Raw genomic sequence first — 23399 nt, 5'->3', positions numbered from 1 at the left:
ATAAAATTATATTTGATTGTAAAATGACTGTCCATTGGTAGAACATTTTCGTACATTTTTACTTACTAATAATTAAACCGTTACGCCTTTTAAGGGTTTGGCATGTTGACCCGTGTGTGCGATTTCATTGAAAAATTCCCTTGGCTCTAAGAGGTGGGTTGTAATACGTATATTATTTAATTAAAATGAATAATATTTCTGGTAATTTCCGGAGTCTCTTAATAAATGAATTTTTCTATTAATAAATTTACGGAACTTAAGTATAGTCGGGTAAAATAATATGTTTTTGTAGTTGAAAGGTTAATAACATATGTTGTCCGCGATGTTAATGTGGAAGCTAATTAATATTGTGGTTCCGTAACATCTGTCTTTCGTTTATGAAATAAAAGGAATATTAGGAGAAAACATATTTTTTATAGTATAAGTATGTAGTCACCACCGCCCATAGTCATCAATCATTCCTCACATCACCAATATCCCAAGGTTGGGAACTCAGATGTTATGTCCCTTATGCCTGTAGTCACACTGGCTCACTCATCCTACGTATCGGAACACAACATCACTGAGTACTGCTGTTTGGCGGTAGAATATCTGATGAGGGGGTGGTACCCACCCGAACGGGCTTGCACAAAGCCGTACCACCAAGTAGAAATGATTATTGTATTTTTAAGTGACATATTTATAAAATATCAATATTTTAATACTATACATTAATCTTGATCAAAAATGTTATTCAAAGTTGGCCAAAAAAACGCGAAATTCCTTACTCAGTGCACTTCATCGTGGCAAATCAATGTTCCTAAAAAAAAAACTATTAAATTAAACTTCAAATAATAATCACCTTGTCACCAAAGAGAATGAATTGTATAAATTAGAAGATATAACATAGCTAAACTGTTCGTTACATTGTACTATAAATAATACACCGTCCGTCGTTTTCGTTCGAACACTGTCGCTATAAAATTAATTGGAAGTCCATTTCAATCGATTTATGACCCAAGGACTCACAGTCACGTGAGACGCTGACCTTGGACAATCGAAGTAAATATCATATATGATATTGTTCAAATGAATAATCACGAAGTATTTCTTGTAGTTATTTTCTATTTAACTACGGCTTATGAACAAGTGTTAATTTTTTGGGAGGGAGTAAACAGCTTCGTTACGTAGCGCGTTACGGCTCTAGCGAGTCTGGTTTCTCGTTCTCTTACGCATCCGGCAGCAATTACTTTAAGTTATCACTCCGGGTGTCCCGAGATGCATAGATTTTTTTTTCAACTGCATTTTAAGCCGTTTGCAATCAAATATTATGCCCAGGTTGTTTGTTCTGGTGGCAATACAATTTATAATTTAAGTTTACTACAGTATATAAAGACACAAAGTCACTTTTCTAACTTGAATATTTCCGACGATTTTCTGGGAACCTGTTTTTTGAGCGTATATATTATCCAAAATAATCATTGGCCCTTGTGTAGTCACTGACCGAAGTATCCAGATTTTACAATAAGAAGTTATTCTTCTATACACTCGGCGATACGACGATACTACCCAGAAGAGCTTGCAGAAAATCCAAATACCAAGTTATTTTGACAACCGTGAATTTTCAGAATATTAATACTGTAAAAAATATTAAGCCAATGAAGGGAATACCGGTGTGTGTGTATGTTTTTTAATTAACAATTTATTCCAGCAAGGAGTTAATCTTCAAGAAATTTGGCTCTGGGACTACTATGAGTATTTTATTGTATTTTTGATTATGGATTCTAACGACAATAAAAGCGTCACCACAGTAAACGACTTATTTATTTGCACAGCTAAGCGGCTTTGAAACGTAACAACGTGCTGTCTACGTATTAATACGTCATTATTCAGTAGGTGCGCATTTAAGGTCGTCGTCCATTACATTATGCTCGGCGGTGAAGGAAAACATTATGAGGAAACCTGCATGTGTCTAATTTCAATGAAATTCTGCCACATGTGTATTCCACCAACCCGCATGGGAGCAGCAGGTGGAATATGCTCCAAACCTTCTACTCAAAGGAGAGAAGGCCTTAGCTCAGCAGTGGGACATTTGCAGGCTGTTAAAGTAATGTAATGTAAAAAAATACAGTCCAAATCAATATATATTATTACCGAATATATTCTACTAACTTTACTTATTAAGTAGTTATTAAATTAAAGTTCAATGAAGTTTCAGAACAAAGGTTTTGCATATACAAAACTACATTCATATTGTACTGTTACCTGCCTACTACAGAGTTGAAGCGTCTTCTCACGTCTTTGTCAGCCGTGTGCCAACATCCGAAATATTCCAGCTGTTCTAGTTATATCAACCGACAATCTAAATGGCTGCTTTCAAATGTGAATTATACGTTTTAATTATTGATAGATTATCAAACTGAGAACGCTTTAAAAAAATTGTGGTTAAAGGTTGGTCACTAAGTACACGAACACTAATAAAGTAGTTTGATGTTTGACGAGTGACAAGTGTAGCTAATACGTACACCAATATAATGAAGTTGGCACGTTTGTTCTAGTTCCTTGGTACTGTGAAACTTTTTCTTGATATACGAATAAATAGCCTTTGCTCGTGACTTAGGTCGCGTAGAAGTCGAAATATTTGTAGCCTAAGTATATTTAGCAGCTGTTTTAGGTACATTCCAATTTTATCATAAACTTCTGAATGTTTTGTAAGAAGATATGATTTGGTAATAAGACTCAGTACGGGTCTCATAATCTTATTCTGTAGGTAAATTGATTTAGTAAGTAGGTAATCCTGTAGGTAATTCATTTAGTAAGTATTGATCATTATTTTGTTGCGGAGTTATTTTATATCTATTGTATTTTTTAAGAGCAATTTGATGAATATTGTATTTATTTGGATAAGAACAAAGAGGAGGGACACGAAAAAATATATTTCATTCGTAAATTTGAATTACTTAAAAAAAGGTTTACTAAGCTTAAAAGTTTTTTAGAACTCTTAAAGAGAAACAATTCTGTCATATATAATATGATGATGATGATTGAGACATGACTTTCGCAAAAAAATAATAAAAAACGGGGACGTACGTGAAAGCTTTTTATCCCGTTTCTGCAAGATTTTTTATTGATCCGCTCCTATTAGTCATGACGTTATAGCCTTTTTCAATAAATTAACTATGTAATACTGAAAGATTTTTTCGAATCGAACCATTTATAATATTAGTATAGATCTACGAATAAACGTATAACCGGACAGACTTTCTACTCGTGTCCTCTTGATCGATTTGAGCCACGGCAGCAACTTTCAAGAGCGTTTAAAAAAGGAACACCGACACGACCGAAAAGAGTTTAGATGTCGGAACAACAGCTTTACGTGCCTTACGAGGCACGAGTGTCAATACTAACATCCTCCAGATTCCAGACTGCTACACGATTTGTAATGCAATAAGTTGTCAACTGACTGAATAAGTGTCAGTTGAGCTTGAGATGGCCCAGTGGTTAGAACGCGTGCATCTTAAACGATGATTGCGGGTTCAAACCCAGGCAAGCATCACTGAATTTTTATGTGCTTAATTTGTGTTTATAATTCATCTCGTTCTCGACGGTGAAGGAAATCATCTTGAGGAAACCTGCATGTGTCTAATTTCAACGAAATTCTGCCACATGTGTATCAGCCAAACCGCATCGGAGCAGAGTGTTGGAATATGCTCCAAACCTTCTCCTCAAAGGGAAATGAGGCCTTAGCGCAGCGGTGGGAACTTTACAGGCTGTTAATGTTGTAAGTATATAGTAGGAAAATCGATTCCTGATCGTGTAGCTCTTAAGACAGATTGTGTAATCCGTCAATGTTCGTGTAATAATGACCGGCGGCCGCAAATTCTACTTCGTTTTTCGTCTTTTGGTGATTGGAGTATATATCTGCAGGAAAACTAATAAAAAATCGCTTAACTATAATCAATCCGAATGTCTCCATTCTCCTATAGATAAGGTTAGTAACGGTTATTCATCAGGATTTAGTTTTAAGAATGTAGAATTTTAAAAACTTCTTATACTATACTAGCTGTTACCCGCGGCTTTGCCCGCGTAGAATATGAATATATTTACGAATTAACTTAAAATGTTACGTTAATGTAATACCTCTTTGTATACCACATTGGTGTGTATTTCAGCCCTTAGGGTAGAATATCCAGAAACGCTTAAATGCGAATCAACTGATTTTTAATTGGTAGCCCGAAAATAAAATTTCGACCTTCTAACTTCAAAATGATAGACTTCCAGACTAACCTGAATACGAAATGTTAATACATATTTTTCCCTTTAGGCCTAAAATATCAAGAAACGCTTAAATATGTATCTACTCATTTTTAATCAGTAGCTCAAAAATAAAGTTACATGCTTCTAACTTCAAAAATGACGGACTTACAGGCTATCCTATATACGAAATGTCAATCCAATTTCTCTCCTTAGGCGTAAAATATCCAAAAACGCTTAAATGCAATTCAACTCATTTTTAGTCGGTAGCCCAAAAATAAAATTTCATGCTTCTAACTTAAAAATAACGGACTTCCAGAATAACCTGTATACGAAATGTCAACCCCTACTTTTTCCCTTTAGGCGTGAAATATCAAGAAACGCTTAAATACGTATCTACTCATTTTTAATCGGTATCCTAAAAAAACAGTTTTTTGTTTTTAATTTAAAAAATGACGGACTTCCATAAAAACTTTCACCCCCTCAGAGGTAGAATATCAAGAAACGCTTAAATACGTATCTACTCATTTTTAATCAGTAGCCCATAAAGAAAGTTTCATGTTTCTAACTTAAAAAAATCCATACGAACGTTCAACCCCTATTTCACCCATTTAGGGGTAGAATCCTAAATTCCCTCCTGAGTGAGTGTCATGATATGTTATTTTATAAGCGTACAACCTAAAATATAAGTTTTATGCTTCTAGTTCTAAAAATTCTAAACATGACAATACTTTCAACAACTTGCAACCTTACATCCCCCTTTTCAACCCTTTACAGAGTTTTTTCCAAATAAAAAGTATATATTTGTCCTTTCTCAGGCTCTAGACTATTCTTGTACCAAATTTCATTTAAATCGGTCCAGTAGTTTTGGCGTGAAAGCGAGACAGACAGACAGAGTTACTTTCGCATTTATAATATTAGTATGGAAGTATGGATTGTTATTTCCCTCGCTAGAGAGCTCCGATAATAACCGCGTCCGATCGCGCGATCGCCGCTAAATTCGAAGTGCTACAGGGAGAACGCGGCCTCCGATGCGCCTATAGCACGCTCCCGCCGCCCCGTCCGGCCGGTACCACCGCAAACGCTACGTTCCGCAATTTTTAAATCTGTAATATCTTCGAAAATATTCATTTAATTTACATGCTGTAAAGGGCAATATTGTTCTATATTGAATGCACGATTTATTTAAGGTACCTAATTGGATAAGGATTAATGCTATATTGCTTAAAATCGCTTCGAAAATAAGCCATTATTTCTCGTAAAAAGTAAAGGATAAAAAATGCTTATTGTGGGTTATCCCTAAGAGATAGACATATATCATGGCAAATTTTTTTGAAGAACTTTGTAAGGTGTACAATACTGTAGTAGATGATTTTGATCTATCTTGTAGGGTTCAACCAGCATTGGCAATGTGAGCGCAAAAAAATATGTTTATTTACGACATCACTTTCGAATCCTCTAAAATAATCAGTGTTACTCTACTATTTTGTGTATGTATTGTAAACATATAAAACGATCTCTTGAATCAATCAATCTAGTAAAAAAAACCGCATCAAAATCCGTTGTGTAATTTTAAAGATCTAACCATACACAGACAGACATCGGTGAGCAACTTTGTTTGATACTATGTAATGATTTTGATGAAGATGCACACTTGTATACTGTACTGTCTTATTGATAATAAAATGATGTTTGTGATTTAAACTTGTCATTTTCACTATTTGAGAATTAAATACTCAATATGCCATATTGGGTATTCGATACATCTTATTCTTTACAGATATTCGTGTCCATTGCGTCTTTTTATCTGTACCAAGATATAACGTCAGTAGAAGAAGACGTATGGTTAATTGTACAGAATTAAAACAGATTCAACTGTTCGCAAATGAAGTTGGCAAGTAACAAATGCGTAATTCAATTCGCTAGTGACAAGATTAATTGAGATCTGTTGAAACAAAGCTGTCACACGCATTACAATGAAATTTCGGTTAATAATATTTATTATCAACAATAATCTGTGTCTTAAAGGTAATTTATGAATATATGTATATTTTATTTACATAAGATATAATTACATTAAGGCTTTGACTGAATACAATTAAGGCCAAAAATAGTAAATGTACAAATCATGACCGCGTGGAATAGTGGCAAGAATGCTAGCAGCAATTCCCTGTTGAATGGGAATTCCGATCCTCTGGAGAAAAAATGTACTCTCCTGATTCCATTGGATAAATGTTTATATCACCAACATTTTCTTCATGTTATTGGGTAATAAGGAGTTCTACACACAGTCATATCAGACATACGTAAGTTAATTTGGCATGATTTCACTCAACAGCTGTATGTCATCATTGCGCAAATCTTTCAACAAAGCATTACGATACAATACGTAGATAAAAGAATACATAATCAACCAATCGCTGTCACAGACATTACATCTACGAAATTGTTGCCTTAGACATAATTTAATTGAAGATCATGTTTTATTTTACAAGTGAACGTCATACAAGATTTTTTATTAGTTTTATAGAAAATAGAAAAAACTGTATCATATTAATCTCGTCAACCTCGATCATACCTGAGGATACCTCGTCAACTATATTTTTGTACTCAAAACAGATTATACAATGTCCTAAATAAAATACTAGTTGACAACCTCGCCTTCACTCGCGTTTTGGGGATTGGTCGTCAGGTGGTAGGAATAAAAAATACCATATCCTTGCTTGGGGTTTAAGCTAAAAAAGCTACCAAATTTTGTCAAATAAAGTTAATTTAACATTGATTCTCTGATTTGATTTGACATTGATTTTCTGATATTTGATGGAGTCAGCGTATCAATGCACGTAGAGTCCCATTCTAGGGCCCATCCTCGTTCCCAGCGAATCAATGTCAGTCCATCAGGTCTATGGACTGACATTAGTCGTGTATAATAATCACGACTAATTCCTGAGAGCTCAATAAGACCAGGAATGTCTATAGTGGTAAGATCTCTTTTTATTGTATCATTAAGAGAACCGTGTCGTATAAGCCTACCTGAACTCTTTGTACAAGAGAGACCATGTAATACGAAAGAGTCCACCTATTTTCAACACGTGCTTCTGTGCTCAAAGCACAGCGGTGTTCTCCGTCGGAGATCAATTGATATGAACATTCATTGTCTCATAGTGTTGCAAGATTTTGGTTTAAACACATTGGAGTAGCAATTGCAAAATACTTCGTTAAATATAACAGCTCGTCTTAAAGTTTCGACTGGTGACAGAAGAGCTGAATAATATTTTGCCAAGAGGATCGGAATTATGATTCAACAGGGAAATGCTGCTAGCATTCTTGCCACAACTTCACGCGATCATGAAACGTAATTATTTTTAAATCTTATTTGTATAAAGTAAGGATTTAATGTTAAAAATCCTTATATAAATAAAGTTTTATTTAATTACGACAACAGTGTTTATCTAACAATTTCGTTTAATATATTCGTGTAGTGTGTTATATGTTGGTACACGTGTGTGCATGTGTCTTATTTGATAAGTTTTGTACTTAGTGTTATTTTAAATGATACTGTTTAAATATAAAATTAATATTCAAAGTTTTCTCAGCAGCCAGTGCGATATTGTTAAAGTTGAAATAGTCTTTATGAAGTTTTAGGCCTCATGATCTAATATTTAACTTTTTTCTGAAAATTTCAAAGTCGTAATACCTGTATAACTTTGAGGTGGCTTCGTGGCCTTCGTATTTAAAGATGAAGAATTTTAAATAATAAAGAGCCTTTGGTCTGCAATGGTGCATTATAAGATAATATAGGTTTAAAAATACATACGCTTCATACAAAAAAAAAATGAGCTCTTAGTCCCAATTTCGCAATCTTGAGGCTTTATTCTGACACAATTGCCTGGATTGGATAAGACACATTGTTAAATTCTGCTCGTCTGTGGCTTCGCTGTCACAGATAACAAGTATTTAATCTTCGTCGTGTAGTTGTCTTCAATTCACAGTTTCTCGATCTTGTCTATTATTCTAAATTTAAATTTACTCTTTAATTTCACTTGTAATTCGTCTAGTTAAGTAATGAGTAATGGCCTTGACTATCAGAATATAATGTCGCAACGAATAGTGATAAATAATCAATATGGCATCAAGTATCATCACCAATACAAAATATTATCTATTATAATTATTTGGTGGTAGAGCTTTGTATTTGTGTTTACAATTCACCTCGTGCTCGGCAGTGAAGAAAAACATCGTGAGGAAACCTGCATGTGTCTAAATTCAACGAAATTCTGCCAAATGTGTATTCCACCAACCGACATTGGAGCAGCGTGGTGGAATATGCTCCAAAAACCTTCTCCTCAAAGGGAGGAAGGCCTTAGCCCAGCAGTGGGAAATTTACAGGCTGATTATGTTTATGTTATGTAAACCTATGCGACCTAAATTCGATAACTATTACTTGTATCGTACAATTAAACATTTTTATTCGCCTTTTCTCTATTCCTTTCAATTACGCTGCCTTGTTTGTTTATTTATATTAACGTTTAACATGTCAAGATAACTGATATAATCATAGGTTTATACTATTATAACTTGTACAAGTTAGGAAGTCACTATCATTTTAATTCAAAGGAATATATCAATTACACTAACTGTGGTAAATTATGATACTCTATTATAACTTATTATAAAAACCTTTATAGCTGACTGACAATATTATTGTCTCAAAAGGATCGCCAAAGGCGCAGGCGTAAGAGATAAATTGGTATTAAAATTCTAATCGCAATTTAATTTATTTTTATTTTATTTAACGGCCTTGTCAAGGGAATTTCATTGCAGATCGTGCGGTTCAAATGCACGAAGCTTGTCACAGAGGCGACCAGTGGCGCGAACTGCGGATGTTACCGCGCGAATAGCACGACTGTCGGACGATGCAACGGAAGATAAAAATACAAAATAATTAAAAGTTGTTAAATGACCAACACATTTAATTACACACAGTTAAAATACGTAATATCAAGACCGCGTAACTACGTATTAAGAATTAAATTATCAGATATTTATTATTTAATAGGCTTAGCTGCACCATTCATGCATAAAAATCATAAATAAATATAAACAGTAAAAACGTAGTATTTATTCACGTCAAAATAATCCGGGAAACCGAATCAAACGTACCGTGCTTACGTGAAACTTCTAGAGGAATTTCGTAAATATGTAGATTTGCTGGTAACACCGACCACACTATTGTTTTGTAGTATAGTTTCAATAGAAAAAAAATCTAATTGGTTAATTAAAATTTCAAATCAAATCAGAGATGATGATGATGAGCTGAGATGGCCCAATGGTTAGAACGCGTGCATCTTAACCGATGATTTCGGGTTCAAACCCAGGCAGGCACCACTGAATTTTCATGTGCTTAATTTGTGTTTATAATTCATCTCGTTCTCGACGGTGAAGGAAATCATGAGGAAACCTGCATGTGTCTAATTTCAACGAAATTCTGCCACATGTGTATTCCACCAACCCGCATTGGAGCAGCGTGGTGGAATATGCTCCATACCTTCTCCTCAACGGGAGAGGAGGCCTTAGCCCAGCAGTGGGAAATTTACAGGCTGATTATGTTTATGTTTTATGTAATCAAATCATTTTTTTTTTCAATATAGAAGCATTATACTTACTTATTCTATTCTTACTTCTATTTTTCATATATATTGCTGTATTTTATATAAACATAACATACATAACGTATTTTATATAACGAAATATTATTATATAATATTATATGGGATCGTATATCGTCCGAGCTCTTTTAAACATACGAAATTGTAACCGGTAGTTGGTACCTGCAAGACAGGCATTGCGGGACCACTGGATGTTTAGTGACTATGTTCACTTTTCACTTCAATAAATTTATTTTAATTTTATTTATTGATTGTCAAATTAAACACTACCATCGGTCCGAAAAAGAAAATACCCTGACCCGAGTAGAACAGGCAACAGAACCAGCGGGATCTTCGTCAATATTCGATTGTTTATAAATATCTTATATTACAAAGAGCGTATATAATTGCACGAGATCTAGCATAAGCGTATTCTCTATAAGGACTTGTTGGTGCGATATTTGCACAGCTCTTCGGCGGCTTTACATGCGCGACGACCATATATCACTATATATTGTAAGTATGATACTGATATCATGATTAATGTGCAAAGTATTAGTGTTCGTGTATCGAAATAGATGCCCCGTCACTATTTTTGATTGTGTAATGATGTTACGTCAAAATAGATTAATAGCGTCGTGTCTGTGAGTGTACATTTGTAATTGAATTCTTTCTATTATTTTTTTTTCATAATATATTTACGCATATTATATATCGCAATACGATATATAGTTAAAGTTTAATTTTTCTTAAAATATTAATTATTTTTATTTTTATTTTACGAGATTTTTTTTTTGTCATAATTTATTAATTATGATTATTCGTCTTTATATTATATAATAGTTAACATATAAGCTTTTACTCGAAATAACATTTCTTCTGTCACCAGTGGAAGTACTATCACAGGGTGTTATATATTTAAACTATACTTTGGCATTATTGTTCCATGGCTCAAGTGTTTAAACGACGCGTATATATACTTTGGAATTAGAGAAGAAATTCTCTGCTTGTTTATCCGTTGTCAGCATATCCGTGCCGGTACCGTCCTTTAAAAAAGAGCTGTCGGCCCAGTGGCTAGTACGCATGCACCTTAAGCAATGATTTCTGGTTCACGCCCAGGCAACCACCACTGAGTTCTCGTTAGAGGTTGGTTACCGAAACGTTGGTGGAGTTTAAATATTGACGATTCAAAAATACTTTATTGTAAAGTTTACTTGAATAGGATACATTTAATTTAAGGCATTTTTATATATTTATTTGTTATATCTCACTTAACAATTCACTCACGGTTTCTTTTTTATATATTGATTTTGACTTCATATTTAGTAAGCGCACGAGTGAAACACAATTTATGAATTGTTATGTCAGTTCTACGTGACAATTAAAGATATTTGAGTTCAGGTTGAAGAAAAGATATATATATATATATATATTTTTTTTTTTTTTTAATTTTCAACTTAAGTTTAATGCATAATTTGTCAATGAATATTTATTTATAATATATTGTTCATTTTCATTTACGTTTGGGAAATTAATGAAAAAAAAAAATAAGAAAAAAATACATTTTTACAAAATTTTAAATTTTTGATATTGTATAAAGAATAAAAACTTCACGACAATGTTATCTCCAAGAATAACAGAGGGTTATTTGCTAGGCTGAACATCGTATCGTGTAATAAATATATCTTATGTACATTGTTAGCGTTCAACGGCTCGGCGAAATTCGTATACAGGCGATTGCAGATAATAGTATCATATTACCTGCTTCATTAACGAGAATATTGTCGGAATTTTCAACATATTGATATGAAAATATTTTACTTGAGGCTCAGGCGAGGCTGATTCGCTGGGGGTAAGGCTGATTCGTGCCATTACTACAGCTCTTTTTTACCGTAATAGAGAGCGAATTATATGTATTTATTTATTGTTTTAATAATATCTATAATATTCCAAAGATATATATATCAATGTCAAGTAAGTTTTATCGACTCTCATTATATAAAACGCAAACTTATACTTTGAGTAATATATATCGTATTTACATAAGTTAGTTCAAATATACGGTTAATTGGAGTCGTGCGTAACACGAGCGAAGGAAGACCAAATATTTAGTTACATTTTTTATTTGTAGCTCCACATAAAAGTAGTCCGTGTCGCGTCTTTTATTGTATGTTATGTTTTATTTTTATTTTCTTATAATTTATGTTAATGTGCCTGAATGTTTTTTTCAGCAGGCAGCATACCAAAGTTTGAGGATTATTTTTTATCGAAATATGGTATTTATATGCAATATTTTTTTTATCATCTGTCAATATAAGTATCTATCTATATTAGAAGTCCGACGACAATCATTATTGTTTCGAAATGTGTCGTTATAGGGTGTTACTAAATTAAAAAGTAGGCTTGTGACTTGATGGTAGGGCTTTGTGAAGGCCCCTACTAGATACCGACCACTCATCACTTATTCTACTGCCAAAATCGTAATTGTTGTATTCCAGTTTGAAGGGTAAGTTAGTCAAGGAACATAACTTCATATGTCCCAAAGTTAGGGACGCATTGACAATATATGGGATGGTCAACATTTCTTAAAGCGCCAATATCTATTAGAGTTTTAGAACCACTTACTAACAAGCGGTCCATTTTCTAGTACGTTTATAAATAGTCATTATAAACTAAAACTAAAGTCATTTAGATGTTCACAGCTGTACATGCTACACTTAATAGGATTCAATATGTACTGTTTCAGCATACGATATAATACGTTTTAATACTTAAAGCCTTGCAACGAACTTGCCACCTTTTACGATCGTGTATTGTTTTACGTATTATTTTTATCGTAATGTTAGGCTCAGTACGATTGCCAAAAACTACTGCATTTGAATTAATCTGATTAGATTTTTGTTTAAGGCAAATATAATATACTAACAGTATTTAAAACGGGATATTTACCATGTTTTTTATTTTTATTTGGTGGAGCTCGATATTTCGACATTATCTACGAATGTCTTGTTCACGAGACTGACGTTTGCGGGTAGATGTTGACGGCATTAGAAGTGTCCATATCGGACTACCTGCTTTCTCGTACGTTTGCTGCGTAAACACTGGTTACCACTACCACTGTCACTTTCACCCCTACTATTTGTTTTATTTACACTCGAAACTCGATCCCGTGTTTTACAAACGAAACTCACCGTATCGATTCGCGATTTTTTTATATATAAATATAATATATTTATTATACTTTTTAGAAAAAAAACGACTCGATTTAGGCTCGGGTTACATCACAGGACTGATTGAACAATAATTGTGATACAGCAGCATTGTAAATCTGTTTATTTGAAAGGAGCAACTATGCGAATTTGTTGCCGTTTCTTCTCGCTAAAGGCTACTTTTCGAGACGGTGGTAGTGTTTAAATATTGACAACTCCAAAACGCTTCACTGTAAAGTTTACTTGAATAAAATGCATTTGATTTGATTTGAATTGTTTTTGTCGTGTGTTCAGTGTGATTGGTATGAGAAGTATTTTTCTTGATGCATTTAATTCTAAGTTGTTTTGTCACGAACACAGTTTACATTTATATTTCATGTCAATCACTTTATATTATAAACAAGTTCACGTCTGTCTGTTTGTCTGAACGTGATTAACCCGAAACCTACCAGATTCCTACTAATACTAGCTACCAGACCCGGCTCCCGGTTTCGCCCGGTTAGAATAACGGTCCGCATAGAACGTTTACATCACTATACATACATACATACTATTTGTTTGATTTTTTTTTTGTTTGCTTTTATATTCCTCATTTTATCTTTGTTTTGTCTTAATTTCATTTATTATTTAATTATTAAAATTTTATTTTATATTTTATATAGGTTAGTTTGGTTTATATTTTTGAAGGTCAATTGTTGTTTATACCTTTTAAGACGTATCGCTTTGAATGTTAATTATATCAGTTATTCATTTTAAGTGCTTAGTGATTAGTTGATGGTGTATATTTTTGATCGGCATATTTTTTTCATCACCACCATCATAATTCAGATATTTGAATCACCGTTCATTAGTAAAACTGTATATAAACCCGTTTATTAGTTAACCGCGTAAAACTGCGGATGAATTAATTTCATAATATGTAGTGATTTCTGGTCATTGCAAATATTTGCCTTGTTTGACTGTGTTGTGTTTGAACCAGAAACTGAATAGAAAATTGTCACGAAAACATAACTTTGCTATTTATTTATTTTACAAACGAATCAAATATATAGGAATAAAGATTATGAAACAGTATTTCTATTTACTTTACCAATTATAGTTGAGTTCATGTACTCTTTTAAAAATAAGTCGTAATAGACATTTTATCGACGTTAAGGATAATAATCCTAAAAATACCCACAACTGGGAGAAAGAACTCTTCTAATTGGACGTGTAGGGGTCTGATTAATCCGTTTGGTAGCTTTGCTTCGAATTAGAGATATGTTACATTTGTTTTTTTTAACTTTAAGGGTCTCTTTTTTTATGACTTATCAGTTAATTATTCTAACCTTTAAAGTTTTAGCTGTATCAGTTCCTTAGCAAAATATTATTAACGACAGATTCTACTTACCGATTTCTCGTCTTGCTCTCTCTTTCCTAATTCCATATTTCGATCCTTTTCTTGCACGTAGAATTTCTTTCCTTTTAACCCATCCTTCGCCATCTGCAATGAAAATTAATGATCTCAGATAAAATTGATTTAAAAATTCCTTCTATATTAAACGTTAACGTTTTTAATATGTGTTGTTATTCGTATTAATGCGTCTTATGTGTTTGTAGGAATTTAATTTAAGAGTTCGTTGAGAAACGGTCCCGAAATTTAATTTAAGAAATTTCCCCTAAATCAGTATCTAGGTTTTTTGTTAAAAATCAATAAGCTATTTAATATAATGATTGGTTTTTAAATGTCAATCATTTACCTGAATGTCAATCAAAGTGTAATTAATTTGAATAATTAATCATAGATTTGTAGTATTCAGGATATTAAAATATATTATGACAACAACGACAACAGAAATTAAAATGGCGGACGATAATTTAATAGCAAAACATATTATTAAAGTTTATACTTTGATCTAATTTGTAGACGAAGTTTGATTTTCTTTTTAAATTAAATATTTTTATAATAATAATTATGGATAAAAAAGTATCCTATGTCCTTCCTTGCTGATCAAGCTCGTTTGATATGAAATTTTATCAAATTTGTTTCAGTGTTTTGGCCGTGAAAGAGTGACAGACCGACAAGCTGAGTTACTTTCGCATTTATAATACTAGTATAGATAAACAAAACAAAAGAGCTTAGTACAAAAACAAAAGGTTAGTTGACTTTTTTAGTATGTGTGTACCAATCATGTTCTGAAGAATATATCAAATGAAAAAAAGCTTATCAATAAGAGATTTCTTCCAACCATCCTAGACTCTCCGTTAGGTCCTATTGGTTAAGGACATTATCATTTCTTAATTTCTCAGGTTAGGTGCTATTTTGCAGTGGAAAAAAAAGGATATTAATAACAAAATTGCTGGAGCTCAATTACTCAGATGAGGCGCTAATTTGTGCAGTTTATGACGCTATTTGCTGTAACTGCTTGATGTTTTACATTATAAATGTTGGTTGCATTGCTTTCATCTTAAGAATTGCAGTAGCAATCGCTTGTGTATTTTTTTACGATATAGGACGAGCAAATGGTCCATCTTATAGTAAGTCACTAACTCCATGAATATTAACGCTGTTAGGAATATTAACCATTCCTTACATCGCCAATGTGCCACCAACCTTGGGAGTTAAGCACAATTCCCTATACTGACGATTCAAACTGGAACACAGTAATTTTAAGTATTGCTGCTAGGCGGTAGACTATGTGAAGACTAGGTGTTACCTACCTAGAAACTCCCAACCACCAACAGGTAGATTTTCTTTCCCAAATTGCTACCTTATTTTCCGGCCAATCCTTATAAAGACGAAGAGACAATAATTATTTCAAAATATCAGAGCAAGAATTACTTAATTTGCATTCAAATTTAATCAAAACAAATGTATTTTATTCAAGTTAACTTTATAATAAGCGTGTTTGAATCGTCAATGTTTTAACTCTACCACCGTTTTGGAAAGTAGCCACTGTTGCAGTTTTATTATGTATAGAAAATATATTATTGTCAGGGTAGCGAAATCGTCTAACAGCGTATCTGATGCAGTTAGTTAAGATCGCGTGTCCGAACTTACTAAAGTTGAACTTACATAAACATAACTCGACTTGTTTCTTCAACTTCCATACATAAGTATAACTATCCAGCTCTTATCGTTATTAAATCTTTAACGACATTATATAATTTAATAATAATACATTTTATTTCAGATAAGTAGCAATTTGGTTTTGAGTTATATTTTTTATAAATTAAAGAAAAAAAAACAAACGAACGCGGTTAATTAGGAATACGCTGTTATTTTATTTCGTACAGTTATAACTGAGAGGTGAATTACAAAGCGAAGCGAAAGCCATAATATATATCAACTGATAAAGTATTTATAAAATGAAATAATCTAGTAGATAGTTCTCAGCGATTCGAACGATGACCCTGTGAATTGAAAATGTGATTGTTTCTTATCCAAAACGAGCAATATTTTATATATCTTGGATACATTTTAATAAATCTTTTTAAATGTACAGTGTTATATAGTAAATAAAAACTCGTTGGATATAATGGAATGAGACGACAGTTTTGCTTATAATAATGTTTATTACAATGTAGATATTTAATTTGTTTACAGTTATATTCAATTTAGTTACAGTGGTTAAATCGTTCTGTAACTAAAAAAAAATATGCCAGCTAGACTCAGCGTGGGTCACTCGGGACAAAAGGATCGTTTGAAAAATCAATGAACTATGAAATAAAATAAGTTATCTGATTTAATATTAATATTTAGGCCCCACTGACGATTAAATGACTATAATTATACTAATCGAGTACACCGTTCGCCAGGCCGGTGTAAATTAAGTTTGTATATAAAAAAATAAAGTAATAGTTTATATATTTAAATAAGTGCAATTTTAACAGCAAATTATCTTAGAAAATACAACAGACATCGTAACATATTATATTAACTCGTCTCCTTTGATAAGGAACGTATAAACTTTTATTATTCTACGTCTAGACATAGTGCGCTGAATGCTTGACTGATTTTAATTTTAATTTACAAATTAACTATTGTATCAATATTGCTTCGTTTTGATTCAAAACTCCATGGATTCGGTACAATTAGTACGAATGTACTCTTAGAATATTCGGTGATTTTGTTAATAATATTTTCTATATTACTACAGACATATTATACATGTGTACAAAGTCATTTCCCGTCGTCTGTTGGTAGCTTCGTTGGTCTTGGCTATATATAGGGCCACAAATCACAAGGTTCTGAGTTCAAACTCCAGGTAGAGTCAAAATATAAAGTTATTTTTCGTTCAAAAAATTTTCAGTAACAGCCCAAAGTCTGCATGTTGGAAGTTCGTACAATCCCGTACCTCGGAAAGTACGTAAAGCCGTTAGTCCTGCACCTGAACTGTTTCCTAATTTTATGATAAATGGTAGAACAATGTTGAAGTTTAATCTCAATGTTATGTACCAACAATATTTTTATATATTGTATAGATGTCTAGATTGCAACAAATTTAAAAAATACACAATGACATTGTTCAAACGTGCTTATATGAAAAAAAATCACGGCTCGGTTTCTCCAAAAACCGATCGACCCAACAGGCCATCTCTACAATCATAATCACAATCTCTGCTAAATCAATTGGCTGGAAAGTCTAGAAATTACGATAGAAAAACACTTATTTCGTAATTTTCTATATATATTTTTATAACAAATTGTTTAGTTAAGTTTGCAGAATTCGATGTAGTTTTTAAAAATGAAAATAAAAAGATTTACTATAAAAAATCAATCAGGCCGATTTTTTGAAGTCATATGAAAGAAAAACATAAGTACTTGGTGGTAGGGCTTCGTGCAAGTTCGTCTGGGTAGGTACCACCCACTCATCAGATATTCTACCGCCAAACAGCAGTACTCATTATCGTTGTGTTCCAGTTTGAAGGGTGAGTGAGTCAGTTTAACTACAGGCACAAGGGACATAACATCTTATTTCCTAAGGTTGGTGGCGCATTGCTCGTATATCATAAAATAAAAAATAAATAAAAAAAATAGTACAATTTTTATTGTTCAAATATCTTCGAAACAGCTCAACCGATTGACCCCAAATCCAATCAGATCTAAGTCTCGATAAACCCTACCAAAGGCTGTGGATCTCGTTCGGTTGAATCTTTCTTGAGATATCTTTCGTCACAAAACATTTACACACGACAGGCAGTCTGTGTGCGTATGGATATACGCACACAGACTGCCTGTCGTCAAGCTGTAAATATTCAGAACGGCTTCGTGGGACCTAAAGCCGTGGAGAGAGGGAGAGAGATGTTAAAATATAAGAAATGATTCAATCGATTCATGACTATTTTTATATTTTTAATTGTTCGTATATAATGTGATCCCTTGCAATTACATTTAATGGACGATTTCACCATTTTACGCGACGCGCTTTAATGTTAAGAAGAATAAAGATACGGCTGATACGATTGCAATAGTCGCGTAAAAATTATAAGGGGATATGTTTTTATATACATACATTTCATCAAAAATTATATATAGTGGATTATGAAGTATATTCAAGTGCGTCATTTGCTTTATTAATGATATTCTCCCACACAAGGAGCGGGTTACTGGAACATACAAAAATCAACGTAACTATTTCTTACAATTTTGTTTCTAATAAAATTATTACACAATAATATCTTAAAATAGTATGCTGCGATAAATAATAATAGCTGTCACAAATTAACACGCCAATATAGCCTTAAATTGTGTTTTGGGCAAATCTACACGATGACATACGTAGGTCTTCAAAAAATTGAATTCGATAAATAAATATGAAGTACCTTGTTCCTCTAATAACATTGGTTCCATTACAAACTGTTACACACCAATACAAAGTATTGGCGTTTGACAATAGAATATGTTATGACTGTGTGGTACCTAGACGAGCTTGAATCCCTACCTCTATCCCAAAGTAAACTCGAGTCAATTAACATAACTTTGGTATAAAAAATGATTAATAACATTCCCCACAGTTTAATCCAATGCATTAGTCCGTTCAGAGATTACATGACACTGAGTTATTAAGACTTCTCGATCTTCTTTGGATTTTATCATTTCCCTTCATAATAATTACAAAACTTTCGTTTCTTAAACCTCAAATTTTATAAGTAAAAAAGTAGAAGCATTTAATTCGATTAATCAAATTTTTTTGAGTCATTCATTAATATGTACATTTCTACTTGGTGGAAGGGTTTTGTGCAAACCCGTCTGGGTAGGTACCACCCACTCATCAGATATTCTACCTAAGGTTTCGGAGCAGGTACCACCTACATGTCACATGCCAAGGTTGGTGGTGCAAAGGGGGCTGCACTATCTATTGGCAGTGGTGATTAACCATCAGGTGGTCCATTTGCTCGTTTTCCGACACAAAATATAAAATGAAAAAAAAAGCACATTAAATCTACGCATATCTAGGACATAAGCCGAGATGGCCCAGTGGTTAGAACGCGTGCATCTTAACCGATGATTTCGGGTTCAAACCCAGGCAGGCACCACTGAATTTACATGTGCTTAATTTGTTTATAATTCATCTCGTGCTCGGCGGTGAAGGAAAACATCGTGAGGAAACCTGCATGTGTCTAATTTCAACGAAATTCTGCCACATGTGTATTCCACCAACCCGCATTGGAGCAGCGTGGTGGAATATGCTCCATACCTTCTCCTCAACGGGAGAGGAGGCCTTAGCCCAGCAGTGGGAAATTTACAGGCTGATTATGTTTATGTTTATATCTAGGACAAGACTTGTGACATAAAAAAAAACGATTCGTTATTTAATAGTGTTACCGAGCTGGACAAAATAATTTATTCGGGCCAATCGCGGCAAGCTGACTCTTGAGAGGTCCAACGACTCCATTCAAATCAGCAAGGTCGGATTTTCAATTTCCAGCCAGTCTTGAAGTGCTCGTTGGTGCGGCTTGTTTGTGAAAATTTTGCATAACGTATAACGTTTGTGTAATACAAAAAATTACATACATATAATTTTATATATATTCAACATACATTTATCAACTAAATATTTGTATTTATATAATATCTTAATATGCCAGATACTATGATAACATGGTTCAAGTGATTTATATATTTATGTTTTTGTGAGTTTCACGTAATTCGTTGGTGGTAGAGCTTTGTGCAAACCCGTCTGGGTAGGTACCACCCACTCATCAGATATTCTACCGCCAACCAACAGTAATCAGTATTGTTGTGTTCCGGTTTGAGGGGTGAGTGAGCCAGTGTAACTACAAGGGACATAACATCTTAGTTGCCAAGGTTGGTGGCGCATTGGCGATGTAAGGAATGGTTATTTCTTACAGCGTCATTGTGTATGGGCGGTGGTAACCACTTACCATCAGGTGGCCCATATGCTTGTCCGTCAAGCTATACCATAAGAAAATAAAATGTTGCTGGTATAACGCCTTTACCAGTTTCCCCCTAATGAAGTGGGTATACGGTGTTGCCAATCCCACATACCACTTGTTAGTAGCGCTCACTGGCGCCAACTACACCAGAATACCCACTAAATAGCCAGCAGTACCCAATCCGTCTTTTCGGGTATCGACACGGGATCGCTGGATCATACTACCCTGTCAACGTTCATCTGCCTCTAATCTTATAAAAAAATATTAATTAGAATTCTTCCAGCGACCAAATATATTATAACTTATACATTACGTTCTTACGAGAATTTCCTTCAACTCGAAAGTAATTCAGAAAGTACAATTGAATTCGATTATCCTACAACATCTTTAAAAGAAAATTCTCTGACTAAGGACGAAGCTTCGTTGATGGCTTGGGGAAATCTTGAGGCTGAATGTTTTATGGATGGAGTTTAAAAGATCAGTGAAAGGCTGGAAGTACACATATAACTATGTATAATATTAGACATATATACCTACGGTTTAATGTCTATGATAAAATAAAGAGGGATCATGGGACAGTCGGTTAAAATAAAGTTGCTTTCGCTAAAAAATAGATTTAAATGACAGGCACAATGAAATAAATTAACATTGTTTGAGAATAACATAATCTGAAATAAAATTGTTATTTGTAATTCCTGTTGAATTAAAACAATAACAAAAAAATAGTATAAATTATGTTACACAAAACAATGCATAACAGAAAGAGACAGAGATAAAACCAGAAAGAAAAAGATCGCCTGGAGGGTGCATAACGCTTTTTTCTTACGTGACGATTTTTGCTAGTTCACTCTACCGTAAGTCTCGTAAAAGAAGTTCGTTCCAAAAGAAGAGTTTTGTCTATGTCTATATTTGTTTAAATATTAATATTACTGATACGCATTCCAAAAATAAAATGAAAATATATATTTTTAAGGTGCACTCTAGTAAGCGCCTTTGAATCGTAAGAAATAAAGGAATTATCGAGATAAACTGATGATAATTTCATTAGTACTTATATTTATTAGTAGTAGACATCTGCAGCTTCGCTCGCGTTTTTTAAGTTGGTCGTCAAGTGTTTATACGTAAAAAAGTAGCCTTCCTTCCTTGGAGTTCAAGCTTGCTTTATACCAAATATTATAAATTCGGTTCAGTAGTTTGGCTGTGAAAAAATTACTTTCGCGTTTATAATATTAGTAAAGATAGTTTTATTAACTTTGCCTTAAGTTTCACTTTTTTTCATATCGATTGATAAAAATATTTATTGGACTTAAAATGATTTTAATTTACAATATTTGCTGCACAGATATTGCACTCCTCCTCACGCTCAGTGGCTAATATTTTAAATCAGGAGAGAAAGAAAGATGTCTTAATTGCTAACGAAATACGGAAAACGAAAGTTAAATACACATGAATTTATTAGATTTTGGGTGTACTTAGGCGGCCTCATTGCTATAAATAATCTCTTATATATTTACTTAGGAAAACATCCTATGTAAATATATAAAATTATTAAATAGATACTCGTAAATATTTATAAACACAAAATAAGGTAGTTACCTTATAGGTAACTGGAGGGTTTGTTTTTGCCCAGAGGATCGGAATTGCGATTCGGAATTGCGATTCGGAATTGCGATTGCGGTAGATTTAAACAGTGACTATTTTTAATTAATATTTATATGTATAAAAGGACCTAATATTAATATTTTTCATGTAAATAAATATACATCGTATACATAATACAAACACATATAATTTATATAAATGCTATGAATGCAATGACAGATAAACTACTTTATTAATGACACTTGACAATTGGTAAGGACTTATCAAGCTAATATAAGCAATATAACAAAATATACTTAATAATTCAAGCTAAAAGTAATAATCTTACAAACAGCTGGAATTATAGTCTAAGGAAGTCGGTAACAATTTGTTACAGCTTGTCCAAGAGTATGTAAGTTAGCAAGTTAGTAAGTTATATAACTTAATAGAAAATCTGACCGACTTAAGTATATAATTAAAACTAGGTGATCAGATTATAATTAGAAATGCGAAAGAGAGTTTGTTTGTTACGCTTTAACGTCTTAACTTAATCAAGCATCATTAAACTTTACACCCACTCGGTCACGTCCAGGATCATACTGGTGATTGGGTAATTAATACTTAAGTTCCCTCACACGCGAGGTAAGGCGGGTAAAAAAAGTAAGGCTATAAAAAAATAATAACTATTAAGTATTAAATAAAATATATATTTAATACTAATATTTTACAACCAACAACCAATATAATAGTTTTTTTTTTTAAGTAAGAACTAAATTCAATAACAATCATCTCAAAATCGATTTAAATGTCGAATCGAATTAACATATCTTAAGAGCAGACATAAAATTCTGACAAAGATTGTATTATTAAAAAAAAAAAAGGAAGATTAAGGCCTGTAAACTTTCTGCTCTGCTGAACTGAAGCTTCTATTTCTACCGTGTAGTAGATTTAGGGTTGGTAGAATATGTGGTATAATTTCCACGCGTTGTTTTCCATCACCGGCGTTCGTAAGATAATTATACACACAAATTAAGCATATGAAAACTCAGTGGTATTGAATCCGCAATCTTTGGTTAAGACTCGCGTATTCTACCCACTTGACTATCGGGGCTCAATATAAACTATATATGTTATTTATATCATTATAATAAATCATAACACGATTTAATAGGAGGCTGTAGTTTTATGTAAATATATTCGTGTTCATATAACATTATATTCAAACTCATTTGGCTCCTTACTTCGCCAATTATAATATTAAGGCAAGAGTTCCATTACAGAGTAAATTTTATGATTTATAATATAATATAAAATATAGTAATACGACAAAGAAAAACAATCGACTATC

At 33.0% G+C, this 23399-nt stretch overlaps 1 protein-coding gene across 6 annotated transcripts in view; it reads right to left on the bottom strand.

The window, feature by feature from the left end:
- LOC113397984 (uncharacterized) overlaps window positions 1-23399 on the bottom strand; it is a 67411-nt gene that overhangs the window by 10861 nt on the left and 33151 nt on the right. For all 6 annotated transcript variants that reach the window (XM_026636527.2, XM_064216697.1, XM_026636524.2 and 3 more), the window contains exon 2: window positions 14481-14573. In XM_026636527.2, coding sequence (XP_026492312.2) covers window positions 14481-14573 — 93 coding nt within the window. The remainder of the gene's footprint in view (window positions 1-14480; window positions 14574-23399) is intronic.

Source organism: Vanessa tameamea, chromosome 13 (assembly GCF_037043105.1).
Source record: "Vanessa tameamea isolate UH-Manoa-2023 chromosome 13, ilVanTame1 primary haplotype, whole genome shotgun sequence".
NCBI lineage: Eukaryota > Metazoa > Arthropoda > Insecta > Lepidoptera > Nymphalidae > Vanessa > Vanessa tameamea.
The sequence above is the reverse complement of the archived record's forward strand: the minus strand, read 5'-3'. Positions and strand labels throughout refer to the sequence as shown.